This window comes from Catharus ustulatus, chromosome 2, assembly GCF_009819885.2.
Source record: "Catharus ustulatus isolate bCatUst1 chromosome 2, bCatUst1.pri.v2, whole genome shotgun sequence".
Classification (NCBI taxonomy): domain Eukaryota; kingdom Metazoa; phylum Chordata; class Aves; order Passeriformes; family Turdidae; genus Catharus; species Catharus ustulatus.
In genome coordinates this window covers 18,759,027-18,775,923 of record NC_046222.1, presented here as the reverse complement: position 1 = coordinate 18,775,923, position 16,897 = coordinate 18,759,027, and the positions used below count along the sequence as shown (strand labels likewise).

General features: G+C 35.7%; 1 protein-coding gene across 3 annotated transcripts in view; it reads right to left on the bottom strand.

The window, feature by feature from the left end:
* Positions 1-16,897, bottom strand: part of CBLB (Cbl proto-oncogene B) — a 128,708-nt gene that overhangs the window by 19,419 nt on the left and 92,392 nt on the right. For all 3 annotated transcript variants that reach the window (XM_033052688.2, XM_033052689.1, XM_033052690.1), the window contains exons 10-13: positions 15,356-15,559; positions 7,590-7,775; positions 4,730-5,092; positions 2,454-2,548 (exon numbers count right to left, since the gene is read on the bottom strand). In XM_033052688.2, the coding sequence (XP_032908579.1) occupies positions 2,454-2,548; positions 4,730-5,092; positions 7,590-7,775; positions 15,356-15,559 (848 nt within the window). The remainder of the gene's footprint in view (positions 1-2,453; positions 2,549-4,729; positions 5,093-7,589; positions 7,776-15,355; positions 15,560-16,897) is intronic.

Genomic DNA, 16,897 nt, shown 5'->3' with positions numbered 1-16,897 from the left:
TCCAGGAAAAACAAACAAACAAATGAAAACCTCCAATGCTTTTCTATTAATGTAACCTTTTAAGGAAAAAAAAAAAGAAAAAACAATATTTGTAATATTATAGTCAGTAAGAGCTGATCAAACAATTTAAGTAGGAACATTTTGGAATTGTGAAGTTTCAAGTGAGAGTCATTTTGCCTCCTTGTTATTTAGAATAAGAAATTTCATACACGATCAATGTATCCTTCAGTCAAATGTGTGGAATTACAGACTGATTAAAACAAGTAGAAAGAACAGAATGCCTTGGAGCTATGTGAAACAAATCAGCTCTCAATCTACCACACCACACAGATTGGAGAGCACAGAAAAAAGAGCAACTGGCTCAGATTAATTGGAGTAGCACAGTTGTGAAAAGCTGAGTATTTTGAATCAAGTACAGTTCAGCATTTATGAGTGCTGAGCACAGTGAATTCAACAGGAGGAAAAACAAACTGTAAAAATATTCTCTCTGACATTTCCAAATAAATCATGATAGGTATTATTCGAGTTACTTTTTTTGAAAGCAATTGTTGTGGTTGGTGGAAATTGTTGTTTTTAAAGATTTTTTTCCCCCTTCCTCCCCAGTTTTTCCACCTACATATTGTCATACAGTATTATAGATTACTGGCATTTTTCCTAATGGTAACAAAAACTTAGTTTTAAATAAATTAAAACCAGACATATTAGTGTTTAAAGAAAGAACATACTATGATCAATTTTATTTTTAAGAGTAATTCCATGTGATATTTTAGTAATTAGATAATTTTAATTTCTTGCTCCTAATGTTATGTATTGATAATTTTCCATTCTAAAAATTAAAAGCTAAAATTGCCTGTGTAATTTTAAAAAGGTGTAAGCACAAAGCCAAAATAGAAATGAAAGTTAATTTCTTCCTCAAAAATCAACAGAGTTTTGTTTTCACAAATGAAGGTTTTCCTTCTTCCCGGAATTCATCAGTTTTCTATTTAGAAGTCTTCAGTTAATAAAAGAATTTCTTTTGACCAAGCTGAAGTCACGCATTCTAGCTTTGGACTGGCCTGACATGGAATTTGTGCCTGTACGTATTGTTACAATATTGTGTGGACTTCCCAATGCTCTGTGTATACACTGTATTTTGGTTCTAGGCTACATCTGCAAATATCTGAGTGAAAAAATGGGATTCTCATGAAGGAAGATGTTTTTCCATGCTGTGAAATATAAAAATAAGAATATTCCCCTCTTTAGATTTGCATTGTGTTATGAAATAAGTAGACTAGAAGGACACTGATTACATGAGGTATCCAACTGATACTCCTGTGAGACCCTACTCCATCATGTTACATCCTGACATTTATTTACGGCTATGTCTGGATAATATTCTAAAATTTTCTTCTGAACTAAAAGTAGGCATGGAGAACTTAATCTCAGCAATTGCTCCACCTGAGAACAGGCTTCTAAATAAAAAAGTTAGTGCTCCACTGCACCTCTATTGTAGTGCTCAGGAATAAAAAACCCAGTATATTAATAAAATGCTGAAATATATTTGTCTTCTATATTAAAGCTAACTGAACACAAAATGGAATGAAAAAGTTCTTAAGGCTAATATGAACTGACTGTCCAATTATATTACTTAACAGCAAGAATCACAAGCAGAACATTGGAAAGAAGTTGCAGGATAGCAGTGTGTTATGCCCCAATTTCCTTATACAAAAACACAAAAAAAGGACAAACCACATTATAGGACTTCCAAGTTTTCAACTTTAAATATATCTTGTTCTGTACAAAATCCTGTGTCATTCACAGTCTGAAGATACTTGCTATGACAGCAACATTTTTATTTAAAAAATAAACAGTCATTTTGCTGGAAGACTTACAGTAGTCTGCACTTGAAAAGACAAATCTTCCCATATTCTGAAACTCAGGAAAGTTGATCATATTTAAAGTGATATAAGATGGTTTGGGTTGTTTGTTTTTCAGCCACAACAAATAAGAGATGATAGTCTGAACCCTGGATAAAGCTCCACATACTAAAAGCTCAGAAAGCCTGACTAGATTAGGGGCAGAACAGTGATGGAACACATTTTTTAGCCCTAGCATTTTCCCTAGAATCTGTCATCTCCTGTGATAAATAGCTCTGACCACACTTCTCCTGTAGTAATAGAAGCCAAACCAGACAGTATCTGCTCTCACTGCCAAATGCCTGTGAGCAAGATCTGCCACAATTTATCCTCTCTCCCTATACAAACATGCTGTGTTCAATGAACATTAGGACTGCTCCCACTTAATCAATACCATTTACATTTCCTTTGTAAAGGCACATTAAAATTCATGGAAAACATACCAATTTACATTAGTTAATTTCTTTCTTTTTTCCATTTTTTCTTTTAGCACCAGAAAGTTGGTGCTATTATCTAACATTGACTAGCACTCTTCTTTTATGGATAAAGTTAGCTTACTTTATACTAGGGATGATGGAGCCAGCTGGAAGAGGAGGTGAAAGCCGTGGAGGGACATCATATTCTTCATTTATCAGATGACCATTTGAAAAAACCTAAAAATCACACAAGTATTACAATGGGTATCTCCTATCACCATGGATATTCATAAGCTAGGTATTACACAACAGACTTTGAGAAGTTTTTGGGTAAAGGCTTTCCCAGGAGTTCACACCACAGAGCTGTCTCTGAAGTGACTCTCAGGCCTGTTTCAGCTCACCCCATTTTGGAGCTGTAGAACATGTTAATTTAAAACTTCACCAAAAGAAGTTTCACATGCCAGTTACTAGACGGACACTCAGTTACAGCTGAACTGCTTGGGGGAAAATTAAGATTTCAAGATTGCGAAGTGAGAGAGATGACGTGTAATGGCAAAGCAATGCTGAACATCATGCTAAACATATTAATTATTAAAACTCTGATACAGCGTCTGCCAGAATCCATCCTCTACCCACAGGATTGTCCTCCAAATTCTTGGCTTCTACCAATAGCAAAAAGTTTATATTACAACTGATATATGAATCAGAGAAGAAAATTCATTCCATGTTTCCCTCATGAATGTAAATACAGCCTGGAATGGTAATTCAGGGCTACTTCCTCTAATTAAATGGTATAGATCTACAATCTGAAGATGATAGTTCAAGCAGCTCTTGGTTAAAGATCTATATTTGTAAACTTCTTCAGACTACACTTCCGCATTGACTAGGTGCTCTAATTTGAGAAGCATTCATTCCATCAGCTTCAGTACTGTGCTAGACCACAAGAATGCTTCATGAAGGTACAGCTGAAGATATAAACCCAGAATCCTTTTAAAATCAGAAGGAAACCTGCAGCATTTTAAATAACAGCCTAGTTCTAAGTGAAATTGTGATACTTTGCCTCAATACTGAGAAAAGAATTATATAATAATAATCCAATTATACATAGCATCATAGATGACTTAAGTACCTTTTGTCACATATGTCAACACCTCTCACTGAATTTCAGTAACATACTTTCAAAATAACCAAAAACCCCATACATACATATATATTTATATATATGGGAAAATATTTGCTATATATACACACACAAAAAAAAAATTAACTGGAGATAGGTTAAATAGCTTGTGGTCCTGGGGAAAGCAAATAGATGAAAAAAAAATGTTTTCTAACTTCCATGACTTAATCACAAATTCATCCATCTAAGCAAGAGTCATGTAGTCTTCAAGCCAACAAAGACAGCAGCTTTGAGTTAATAACCTCTATGAATAAATTACTGAGCTGCTTTGATAAAACTGATTAGAGCAGAACTAGGAATTTTTTCTTAGGACATCACCTTTTGATCTCTTTTCAAAGCTAAGCCTGACCAGCTGTAAATGGCTCTGCAAGTGCCTGAAGCTGCTAAATGCCAGAATTCACCTCACCTAAAACAGAGCTAATTAGAACATCTAGTATTTCATCAGAAAATGCATACAGTTTTGCAATAGGACAGTTCCAAAGTGACCTTAAAATGCTATATTATTACAACATACAGAGATACATTGTTATGTGGATAACTTACTAGAAGAATATAGCAAATCTAGAATATTCTCTCAAAGATATTTTTGATGGTTTTATGTAAAAATTTTAACTCTGACCCTCATGTACTGTTGCTTTACAAATGACAGCATTTAACAAATAGTTTCTTTCTGAGTAGCTTATTATTAAGCATCAACAGAATATAGTCAGGAACCACAAATCAACACTGGTCAATATAAACAGTGTGTGTTAGCCAATGCAAGACAATGCTGCAGCAGGGTGTGAATTTTGGATTCAACACAGTGAGTGCTACAGCTAACAAGCTAAAAATGACAACATGGAGCTGTATCTTGTTACAAGGTCTTTTAAAGCCTAACTATTCAATTAAGAATTGATATCTGTATTATTTATACTTTTGACCCAATGACCAAACACTTGTGATGTGCAGTGCAGTATCCAACCAGAAACTACTATATAAAATCAAGAAGAAGGAACAAGAAGGAAGAAGAGCAATTGCCCGAAACCTCCATCTTGTTCCATACTTACTACTATATTCTAAAACCCCAAATTCTAAACCCTTCAACCATGTGAAATCACTTCTATTCAAACTACACACCAGCAATTCCAACTCCATCACTCAAATCTGGAAGCCTTCTCCAAGGCCTCAGATCAAAAGCAGTGTTCTTTTGGGTGTCAGTGCCAGAAACAATAGAAAGTTCAAAACTCCCAGGCCATTACCTTGGCACCTTCTGCAGGCAGCTCGTGCCGTCTGTGCTTCCTCCCGAAGCCCTGCTCCGAGCTGCCGCGGCCGTGCCTCCCGCTGGCGTTGGACACGGCGGTCAGTCCTGCTTTGGGGGACGCGTCGCCCGCGCCACGGCAGCCGGCCAGCTGGGTTGTGCCAAAGGCGTCCCTGGGACACCATCCCTCCAGGGGCACGGGCTGCTCCCTGGCCAGGCCCTCGGCGTGGTGCAGGTGCCGGCCCGCCCGGCTGTCCGGCAGCAGCGGGGGAGGCCGCTCCGGCGGCGGCGGAGGAGGGTCTCGCAGAGGAGGTGGCGGCGCTGGCAAAGGCTTGTCCTGTTTCCTCATCATGCAGGGAGAAGACTGGACAGCACAGGAAGGTACAAAAAAGAAAAGTTACACAGAGGCATGAATGATGCTCATGACCAGTGTGGCTTCATCATTTCCTACAGATATTTTCTTGGCACCAGCGCGGTACTTGCCAGGAGGTTATGGCAGACCCTGCTGGCACTCTGCAGACAACCTGGCCCTTCTGCAGAAAGCATGTCCCATTTCTGATATTGCATGAGTAACCCAAGCAAGGAATGGATGCAGAAAAGATAACTAACTCAGGCAGTTTTATTTGACCCATAGTTTTTTCCAGTATTCTTTGCTTTGATCATTTGAATCACTTACTCATCTGCTGAAATAAATTCCATGGAGGGTTTGGAAAAAACAGGCTTCCTGATGCGGAAAAGAAACCCAAAACCCCAAACAAAATAAAATCCCAGAGGAGTAACTCACTGACAGCAAAGCAAGGATTACAGAGCAAGGGGAAGAATAAACTATTATTTCATTTTTAATTATATACCTAGGGATGATTCCAATCTTTACATGACATCCACTGTGTTAGAGTGCCAAATCTATTTGAACTGCAGCTCAGTTTTTCAGGTAGTAACCTAATTAGTTTGTAGTTTTACTTGCAATTAGCTTATCTGCAAGCAACATTTGTCAGAATATTTGCTTTCTAAGAATTTAATTACATCACAAATGGTTAAATCTGGTCTAAAATTATATATGCTAATACCAAAGTCTGAAACCCAGGTAATAATGAAAAAAACCTCATAGCTGCACAAATCTGAGCAAACCAAAACATTTTCATTATGACTGAATTACTAATGGCAATTTACAAAGTAACAGTTGGGTCAGGTGTTTACAAATGTTTTATCTCCAGCTACCATAACAAATGCAGGGAAGATTATTTCCCTGGGAATGTATAATTTTCTTGGACTTCAGTAAGTCTGCATATTATTACCACTTAAAGAAATGGAGGTCACAGAACTTTTAAAGTAAGAACAGTTTGCTCTCACTTCACTGCCTAGCCCAGCACTATTCTTCAAGCAGTACCTCAAACACGTGACCTGAATTGAAAATAAAGTTATTCTACCTACAGGCCAGTGCATATCAAAATGAAGTAAACTAACTAAAAAAGTGTTTAACTCATTTGCTAGTCAAGTAAAATAATTTTCACTGTCAACACAGAAAAATAATACCCTGATGCAGATTTTTTGCTATACCTTATAGATATAAAATATAGTTTTTAACTTGAGCAAAATAGAAAAGTTGTGGGGTTTTTTACCCGAAGGAGTAGTTTTGGCAGGACTAAATAATCTTTTTTTTCTCTTAAATATATATTTTTTTAATGTATGAGATTATTCTTTGTTTTCCCCATCTTGTTTCCCTTGCACACCACAATTTTTTTTTTCCCAGGAAAAGCATTTTCAAAAAATTAAAACAGCATTAATACTATTCCTGGTTTACCTATTTTTAAAGCCATGAACTTTGCAAAAAAACCAGTTGAAAAGCTAATTTTTAATGGATGTTGCATATGCTTTGCATATATCCTCAATGTGTTATAAATTCATTTGCATAATATAGGAAGCTAGGAAAGAAGATTACAGAAACTCTTCAAACTTCTATTTTTTCTTCTAAATTATAAGCCACTAAAATCTTAAAATATATTAATTTTCAACCTTACAGTAAAAATCTGACAAAAGAAACAAGGTACTTCAAACTGCATTATTATAAGCACAAAGGTTTCAAGTCATGTCCTGAACTTGAATTATTTATATAAAAATGAAAAATTTTTAATCTAACTCACTCTCTTTATACAGCAATTACAATAAAACAATCAACTTGTTACAGAGAGCAACAAACAGTATTTGCTCTCTTTCATGCTTATCCACTCAAAAAATCATTGAATCTTTAGTATCACTACTTTTACAAAACATACCATACAATCTTATTGGCTAGAGAGTCATTATTATTTGCCTTGAAATTTGAGTCCTAGTGTCATTTAAGGTTTTGAAAGCAGTGTATCTGCACATATTTTTCTTGTAAGGACACTGGAAATTGAACATAAATCATCATAAAAGGAAAACATATAATCTTAATGAGATAATGACCTTTAAATCTATTTTCAGGAAACTTTAGCTTCTATTTATTTTCATTAATCAGAGTTTGTTACAGAACTGATCCATTACTGCAACATCTTTAAAATTCTGACCACATAATGTCCAATATAATCACCAGACAAACTGAAGTCATATTTGACCAATACATGCAGCCAAAAGCATTTAACTACATGATGTATTATGGAAAGAGAAGAGACTTCATCAATGTGGATCTAATCTAAAGTTTCTTTAAACCGGAAGGAATTAAATTTCTTTTGGGCAGAGCAAAATTCTGAAAAAGTAAATCCATGGAAAGGTTTGAAACAGTCCACTATACAAAACAAACAAGAAGCTCATCTAGAAAAAAAAAGCAGATGCAATTTTCTCATAATTCTTCTATCCAGAAATCATGTCCCAGTAACACTTACCTTTGGTGACCCGGTTGGGCTGGCACATGGTGACCGTGCTACTCCCTTCTGAATCAGATCCAGACGGGGAGGGACAGGTGGAAGACTAATGTGTGGGATTTGCAGGGGGTCTGGAAGAGGTTTTCTTCTTTGTGCAAGAGGGGAAGATCCTGGGGAAGTCACTGGTGAATTCTGCCTCTCATTACACTTCAGGACAGAAAAAACAAAGTTACTTTTTACCTGATGATCAAGTGTACAGCTTCCATTCCACAGCTAAAATGCTTGATACTTATCAGAGACTAAGAGTCAATTATAATAGTCATTTTTAATAATGGACACGTGGGCAGTAGAGCTCACCTTATAGTTACTGAACAAGAAGTCTACAAGTCATTCTACCTCAGAATTAAGACCCGCGTTAACTTGTGATGAAAATACAAGAATATATATTCCAGCAATTTGTATGAAAAACTAATGATCACTGCCAAACTCCAATGAAAAAAAAATCACAAATTCAATTGTACAACTGCTACCCTTGATAACCCTTTTATTAATAGAGAGTACTCAATCTTAAGTTCTACAAATCACTTTTAAAAGCTGGACATCCATGATATTGCCTGTCATTGCCTACTTCTCATTTTCAAATCATACTTCCATACAAAACAGAATGTACTTCTTCTGAAAATTTACCAACCAAAATCACTAGCAAGACATTAGGGAAAGAAGCTAAATCAGTAAAAAAATGAAGCAATGACAAAAATAATTTTAGAACTAATTTATAATTTAAGCAAATACTGAACTAGTAATGCAAACATTTAGCATGTCCCTCCAGTGACAAATTATGCTTTCTTTTTTCCTTGACCTTTCAAATTCATCAGAACCAAATATTTCAACTCTTAATATAGGGCTCCATCCAATTTTGCAACTGGTCCCTACCCCTCATCTGGCTCAGTTTCAACAAACAGCTCAGGTGATTGCATAGATCAGTTCAAGTTATTTCTATGAACTCACTGTATGAGTTTCAGTGCACTGTAATAAAACTGAATGTCTGTGCTGTTCTGTGCTTTCCCTGAGAGTAGACACACGTAGTTGGAAGATATTCCCACCAAGGATGAGCCTTGGGCCACTTGTGCACTGAGGCATCCCACTGTTCTCATATCACAACTTGCCTAGAGAGGCAAAAATGCACCTATCTTTAGGCAAAATCCCTTGGATAAACCTTCCCCCTCTTTTAATAAGCTTTTTCTCATTAAAGTTCTTTAGCAAGGTAAACAAGTAAGCAACACTACATTTCTTTACACACAATGATTATATAAAGGGAACTGGAAACTTCATAAATTCAAAAGCAGATTGAGGAAGAGGATGTAGAGCACTGACTCCTTATCAATGCTCTGTATGGCAGCTTAGTTTAGCATCTCATTCTAGGGATTGCTACCACATTTCCTTCAAAAAACAGGAGCCACCACACTATTACTGTCAACAGTGCACAAAAATGCAGGAGAAGGGTGAGAAGATGTTGAAAGCTAAAAGGGTAGTGTGCAACTCCATAATCATGATAATTTTTTGGTTGCTATTTAGAGTCTTCCCCACTTTGTGTACATGTGCAAGCTCAATGTCACAACTAAACATTCAAGTTCAAGAGACAGACCAATTTAAGATTTGTGGTCGTCATGGCTACCAGAAGCTTCTCAGTTTCTCTCTTTATTTAAGAGGTGGTCTCAATATTCATATTAAATGCCTTGTATAAATCTTTAAATTCTCTTTGTTTCTTTTAATTGATGAATGACCCTGTCCTTGACTGGAAGACCATAAAGATAAGCATTATGAATTACTGAAGCATTTAGCCTCTCAACTTTAAGGAAAGTTAAATAACTAAGCAAGATATGCGCAAGAATGCCTGAGCAACCATAATTACAGAATTACTATAAACCAAATGTCAATTAATTTTCCTTATCAGAAGGCATCTATCAGTTAAACAACATAATAAACATTGTATCATTTAATAGCATTAGTTTTCAGAGTTTAGTTACAACTCCATAAAGCATTCCTGAAAGCCCAAGAACCATGCAACATAATATACTCAGAGGATTGACTTCAGCAGACACAAAAGGAATTTATTTCCCAAATTATCTGAAATAGAACCAAGCAAGCAGGTCCCACCTCCAAAAAGATTCAATTATTTAAAATAAATGAAAGTCACAGCATCTTATGATGTTGCACAACATAATGCATTTCAGTCAGCAGGGAACTGTTCCAGAAGAGCAATCATACATGTGATAGGAGTAGGAAACAAAGAGTAAGAAAGATAGGAAATACTGAAAACCAATTATTGGACAGGAAACATTTGCTTGGAATTTAGGATGTTCTAATTGTCGCATCATCAAACTAATTAACACAACTTCCTGAGAGAGCAACCTGAGACTCTCAAATGGGAGTCTGCATGGAGCTGTACAAATCCCAGCTAAGTGAACAGCACTGCAGTGATATCATCTAAAGAATATCCATCCCTGTTTCTATCTGGCAAACTTCTCTTACACAGTTCTGCTCTAAAGAATCATTAGGCTAAATGATGCCTTCTTCCCTCAGTGTGCCCACTGGTTCCATCCATATCAGACTTCTTTTCTTCTGCTGTCTAGTTTTTGCAGAGACAAAAATCACAGAATATTCACATTCAAAACCCATTCCTTTAAAAGTTCAAGATTCTTAAACCGTGACACGCTTTTAAACCCAAATGAAGCAAGCAATTTATGTATGTGATAAACTTCTATATATGTTTGGTATTTGGCTGCCTCCATCACATTCCATGGACAGTAAACCACAACTAACAAAACAAAATGGGAAATTTTTGAAATAGTAAGTGTGTGAGAGGATTTGAATTTAGGCTTACATCCATGCCTTGATATGTCTTGTTTCAAAATAGCAAAGAAATTTTTCAGTCCCCAGGACTACTATGCTATACTATAGATAGCCACAATGCTAACAGCTTGTTAGCATTGCTGTGACCACGGAGATTTCAAAAAGGGAATTGATTATAGCCAACCAGTTAAAGAGTAACTTATCAGGCAGAATATAAAAAAAAAAAAAGTTAAACAGCTGCAAGCAAAAGCAGCTTTTCCTTCCCTACAAGGAAGCTTAATCTGTATCCTCACTTGGTGCTGAAGTAAGAGCAAAAGCTTTACTGGGATCCACTGATACTAAAAATAAAACAAAACCAAATATTCCACAGCAACAAAAACAGGTTCTCCTCAGCATTCAGTATCAGATTCCCATCATATTCCCATTATGAAAATTCTGTATTTTTCAGTCCACCCCCATCCAACCTGTCTAGCTGCATCATTTGATGCGTGCTGACAACTGGGCCAACAAGACGGCTGCATCTCATGTGGATACGAAGGCATTAAAAATGTACTAATATCTACTCTTTTTGGCACACTTTCCTAAAATTTCCACATTTGTCACCTAAGGGAGATTTCTGTGTGTTTTCTATACACTGGGAAAAATGTGCATGAGAGAGAACAGCAACAAAAAGCTAAAACAAACAAGTGATTAAGACACAAACTAACTCAAATGAGCTGGCAGTGACAGAAGACAGAGCTTCAGTGTACGAAGGGGCTCTGCTGCACCACACAGAGACCTGTGCAATAAAGATGTAATTAAGGAGAAGAACACAGACTCCTTTGTAACAACATGGACTTCATCTGGTTGGCATGACTGCTGCCAAGGGAAAAGCAGCTGTGACTTACTTTGCAGTTGTACCGCAGAAGGAACCACACTTGTGTTTTTCCATCAGAAATATTTGTTACTGGGATATACCGGTATCAGTTTGCTCCTAGCAGTTGTGAATACAAGAAAAAGCCTGCTTCCAACACTGATTACAATTTCTAGTCAAGCTTTTTTCTGATGGAGGTATTAACAGCTAGATATTCAGATATTTACTGATATTATTATTGACTAATACTAACTGAATCAGAGTTTTCAGATACTCTTATGCCAGACAGGCACATATGAAAAGCATACTCAACATAAATCCTAATGATTGACTCACTGAGGAACACTGTCCTGCCTGTTAATGTCCTTGGAGCAAATTCAAACTTCATGAGACATCTAAGAGTCCAAGCAGACCTACACCAGAAGTAGCTCTCTGAAGTTTCTTTATTCATAACCAGGTAAGAGTAACTCACATATTTGTTATTTCTTAAGATAAGCTGTGACCTAGGCAAAGCTGTATTATCTAGGCTTAAAGATTTATATGAGGATATAAATTTACATCACTTAATACTGATGACTGTAAACACATTTTTGAAAAGACAGATTTATTCCCTTTATCTCTGCTGACCCAAGAAAATACATGTGAAGGAGGGAGAAGGAGTTAGGTCTGTGAGTCAGCAGCACACTGCCAAGGGAATCAGTAATTAGGGGAAGCACACTGCCTCCCAGCATTTATACCCTTCAAATACTAGTAAGTAATCAGTTAAGTCCCTTCTGCTGAGTGACATGATCTTAATACATACGTAGGAAGTGATATGTTTATATGAATTCAGGTACTGCCAAAGGGAATACATGGATATGCATTTCAAGTCTTATTTTACACATTTTTATATTTTATATCATGAAATGAAAAACATAATTCCTAAGTAATACATGCCTTCTTCCATTACCAGAAAAAAGTCAATGGAATATAATATGGAAATCATTAAAACAGCCTCCTCCCATATTTTGAGAGCCAAGGTCTTTTCCTGTGAATTACTAAATTTGACCTAACTCCTGTTGGAAGAAGCCTAGTCATGGCAAAGTTTCAGCCTTGACAATTTCCTATCACTATTTTAAAGTACAGCATGAATCATTCAATCAGGGTTTTGTGCATTCAGATATCTAGGAAATTAATTTCAGAGAAGACAGTAACACTCCAGATGGGGTAACTTCATCTACTTTTAGACAAAAGTTTTTATAGACAGTGTTTATTCACTTTAAGGTGCTGAAAACTCAGTCTCCTATATGGGGAGAGCCCTTTTTTATGCTTTCATGGAATATTATTTGGATCAAACAATTAAGCACTTATGAATTCAAAATTATTTGATCTCAGCAAGAACTGCAGCACTATCTGTTTTCTTTATTTTCTTTCTTTCTAAAAAAAGTGTATCAAATTATGTCATTACCAAAGTAAAGTGATAGAGAACTCTTTATTCATTAAGGCAATTAAATATTAAATGACAGAATAACTAACATACTCTACTAGAGACTCAAATGTCCTCTTTAAAAATATTGAAAAAAAAATGAAACAGCTATTTTCAACTTTTACCTGTAATTTCCACTTTTTTTAATGTGCATTTCATAATGTTGTGCTTTGCTAGAACAAAACTGAGAAGAGACACATTTTGGGCAATAACTGCATTAGCTAATCTGTTACCACAGGGCTGGAAATTTCTCGGCAAGGAAACAATCAACAGAGGCTTTTGGCACCACTCTTCCTCTTTCTTTCATTAAGAAATATCTGAAGACAATTTGGAAATTAAAAAAATAAGCTGATTGATGAGGAAGATAAACAGCCTAACTGCAGTGGATTTCTCCAAAGCCTCAGATAGAGTGGATCTGCTGCAACTGCTGACTCATACACAACACCTAGCAAGAACTACTCATTTTTCTTAACGTGTAGCCACTTAGTAATTTCTTTAAAGAATGATTAAGGAACTTCACGATTATTCTTTTCCTTAAAGCAATTTCAAGGTCTCTGAGTCTTTCAGAGACTTAATTCAGACACCTCTTAGAGTTTCTGAGTACAGTTTAGGGGTAAGAATGATAAACTTCAGATTTTTCTGGTACCTGATTATTTCCACAACACATTGTGAAGCCCTACAGTCACTTTCATCAGAACCTCCTGTCCATGAAACACCTTTTCTAATGAGTTTCACAGCACAGCTCACTACTAGCCAGATCTTTCTTGGAATGGTCAGACAGGTGATTTGACACAAATACAACCCATTTGATTTTCAAGGATTAGCAGATTTATGTTGAGAAAGCTTACCACAGTCCATACAATAAAGTAAGAATTTAAAGTTTGTTCACTGAGGTTACAAAGTTACAACAGGACCAGCAGGTTGGCTGCAAGATCTAAATTATTGTCTTCGCCACCTAACTCCCATCATTTCCACAAATTATGCCACTACAACAGAGTCGTTATGCAGCATCCTGTTCATATGAACAGCATTAATGGCAAACAAAAGAAAATTTCACAAAGAATAAAGTTCTACATAATGTCACAGAGAAGAATATAATTTCTTTTAGCAGGTTCCAAAGATATACTGATTAGCAGGAAAAATAAATAATGGTTAAATAAATAAGCAATCTGATGAAGACATTGCTAACAAAAGTATATATAAACAATGCCATAGTTAAACACAGGTGGTATGGTTAAGACCATCACTGCACAAACAATGGTAACAATTTTAAGAAAACAGCTGCTAAAAATCACCAAATGACACTATCATTCAACAATTTCAACTAGACTTCAAGAGGCTGGCAGAGCAAAGATTTCTTCCACTGAACAATGAAATCAATGAAACAAAAATAGCAAGGCACCAAAGCACTCAAGCACTTGGTGGATACCTAAAAGAAGAGTTCTTATAGTAAACCACCTATTGTTCCTTCTTTTGATAAAGGCATAATGCATTTTTGCCTTATCATGGAAGTGATAGTGTTATAAAAGCCCATCAATTCAAGGCTATCTCTCAGAGGTCAGCCTGCAGACTGCAATTTAAGTCCAGGCAGGAAGGATAAACTGTTCCCAAGGGTAGAGCACGTTGTATTACATACACAGTACAAGAATGATTCATAAGCCTTAAGAGGTTAGGAAGGATATCAGAAGCATGTATATTAACTGACAGATACTCTCAGATACGAGGGTGAAGATGTTTTTTTTTTTAAACAAACCTAATGATAAGAAAATGGAAAAGCAAGATGTTAGAAAATTAATTCCATGGCAACATTTCAGTCTATATGACCTTAGTATAATGTAAAATCTAGTAAATGCTCTGTCAAAATCAGAGTTGCATGGCCTCTGACAATATCTATTCCAGGCTAAAATACAGTAGTAAAAACTATCACCATAAAATAAACTTTTGTCAATGATAGTGCTGATTTATCAGTAATAAAATCTCCTTCAACAAAGATCTCAGAATTTAATGTAGACCACTTTCAGGACGAAAAACATCCCAAAACACAAAGTCACTATGGATAATCTCAAAAATACTTTTTGCTACTAAGAGTACCTAATACTAAAGATTACAGAAAAAAAATCATAGACAACTCACATGAAACATGACTAAAAGCTAATTGTCTGGAGTATGAATGAGGCATCAAGTCACTTTTATAAAGCAATAATACTAAAAACTGTTTAGAAAGTCAACTTTAATCCTAAAATATTCTATGCATGTGTACACACATGTGCAGAAAACAAATGCATATAGGAATTTCTTTGTTCTTTACAAATAAAAGCTTAGGAAAATGTCCATACAGCATAGTTTGGATAAGAGCTAGTGCAAACTCACACTTGGGCCATTATAAACTAAATTATCTCAGTTCACATCAGCTTAGAATCTGGAATTTTTTTTTCTCCAATTCACCTTCAGTTTTAAGGCATTTGTATTGATATATTTTGTTTTTTCAACCCAACAACTGTTCAGTGAGATGCTGTGAGCTAAACCATGAAGTGCAATCTCTTACAGTTTAAAGTTACAGGCAGCCTTGTTTACAAACATCTGGGTTTAGCTGTTGTGCAGAGTTTGAAAAGTTACCTTTCGGACTGAAGCCAAACGATTCATCATTAGAGACTCTTCTCTATCATCATCATCATCCAAGTCCAACATGGGCATACTAAAGCTATCCATAATACTGCAGCACCTGGAGTTCTCATCCCTGGGATCAAAGGGATCCACAATGATTGGTTCTGTTCCTTTGATTTCACAGCGGCAGAAAGGGCAGCCTTGGCCATCTGATTCCTACAAGACCAAAAAGTAGATAAATGTTTAAAAAACTAAAACCAGCAATAAATAATTTTAAAAGTAGGACTTATACCTTTCAAACATCCTCATGCAGTCTCTAAAATCTTGTAAAGAAGGACTGGATTAAAAAGGAAACAGATTAACAAATATTTAACTATAGTAAATCTTAAAATGACTGCACATTTAAAGCGGTCTCTCTTTAATAGATTAAGCTTCACTTAAACATTACTAATCAAAATGTAGCTATTATCTCTACAAAGCACTAAAATAGTCTTAATATTACAGGTCAGGAAGTAATACGTTTCCTTTCAGGCTTACAATTTCGCCATTCCTTCAAGAGAAAGGTACATAGACAGAGATAATGGATTTTATTATATATCTTTTCTATTAACCACAAAGTATTTCTTTTTATTTGACATTAGGACATGCAGACAAGCTTTGTGGCATGCAGTTCTTCTTGGAAAAACATATTCAGTCCATCACAGCTGCAGGATTACTAGCATTCAGAACACCTAAAGCTACAAACAGCTTTCTTCACATTTACATTAAAAAATCAGGACTTAACTACATTATGTAAGACAAGGAATTATTTTCACATATTATCAGAAACAAGAACTACTTTAATTTTAAGTCATATGTGTTCAGTGATTTTCAAGCAGCCATATTCAATTCTGTTTCCTTATTTCAGAAATTTTTTCTCATCAGAAATAAACAAAAAGCTTTTGGATTCAAGACTACTAATGAACAAAAATCAGAGAAGTCTTTCAAGCACTTACAGAAATATTTCCATCAAGAAACACAATCTAGATTTGAATTATTAAAAAAAAAAAATCAAAACAAAACCAAAAACCTACCACCAAACAAATAAAACCACAAACAAAGTCACACCCAGAAGAACCACGAAGCTTTGCGAGTTCAAGACAATTCAAAGTAAAATCAGAAATCACATTGTGTTGCATTTGCAGTCAGGGAGACAGACAGTTAAAGTGATATGAACACCAAAATTAATTCTCAACTACCTACTGAAATAGAACCAAGCAAACACAGGTTTTTGATTTCTCAGATAAAAAAGCAACTTTAACTTTTTTCTAGCATTATTTTTTTAATCTTGACACTTGACCGTCTTACTAAACTGACAGATGATTTTGCAGTTTTTGGATGAACTGTATCACAAGGCCAGATAAGCATAAATTATGTCTCCTGACATCATTTGCAGGATTAGTACTGGATTCCCATTTTGTATGGAAAGACATCTTCTCGACTTTCAGCACCATAAGTACAACTAACCAGTCAAATTCACTGCCTCAGAAAACATCTTCATATTATATGGTCCTA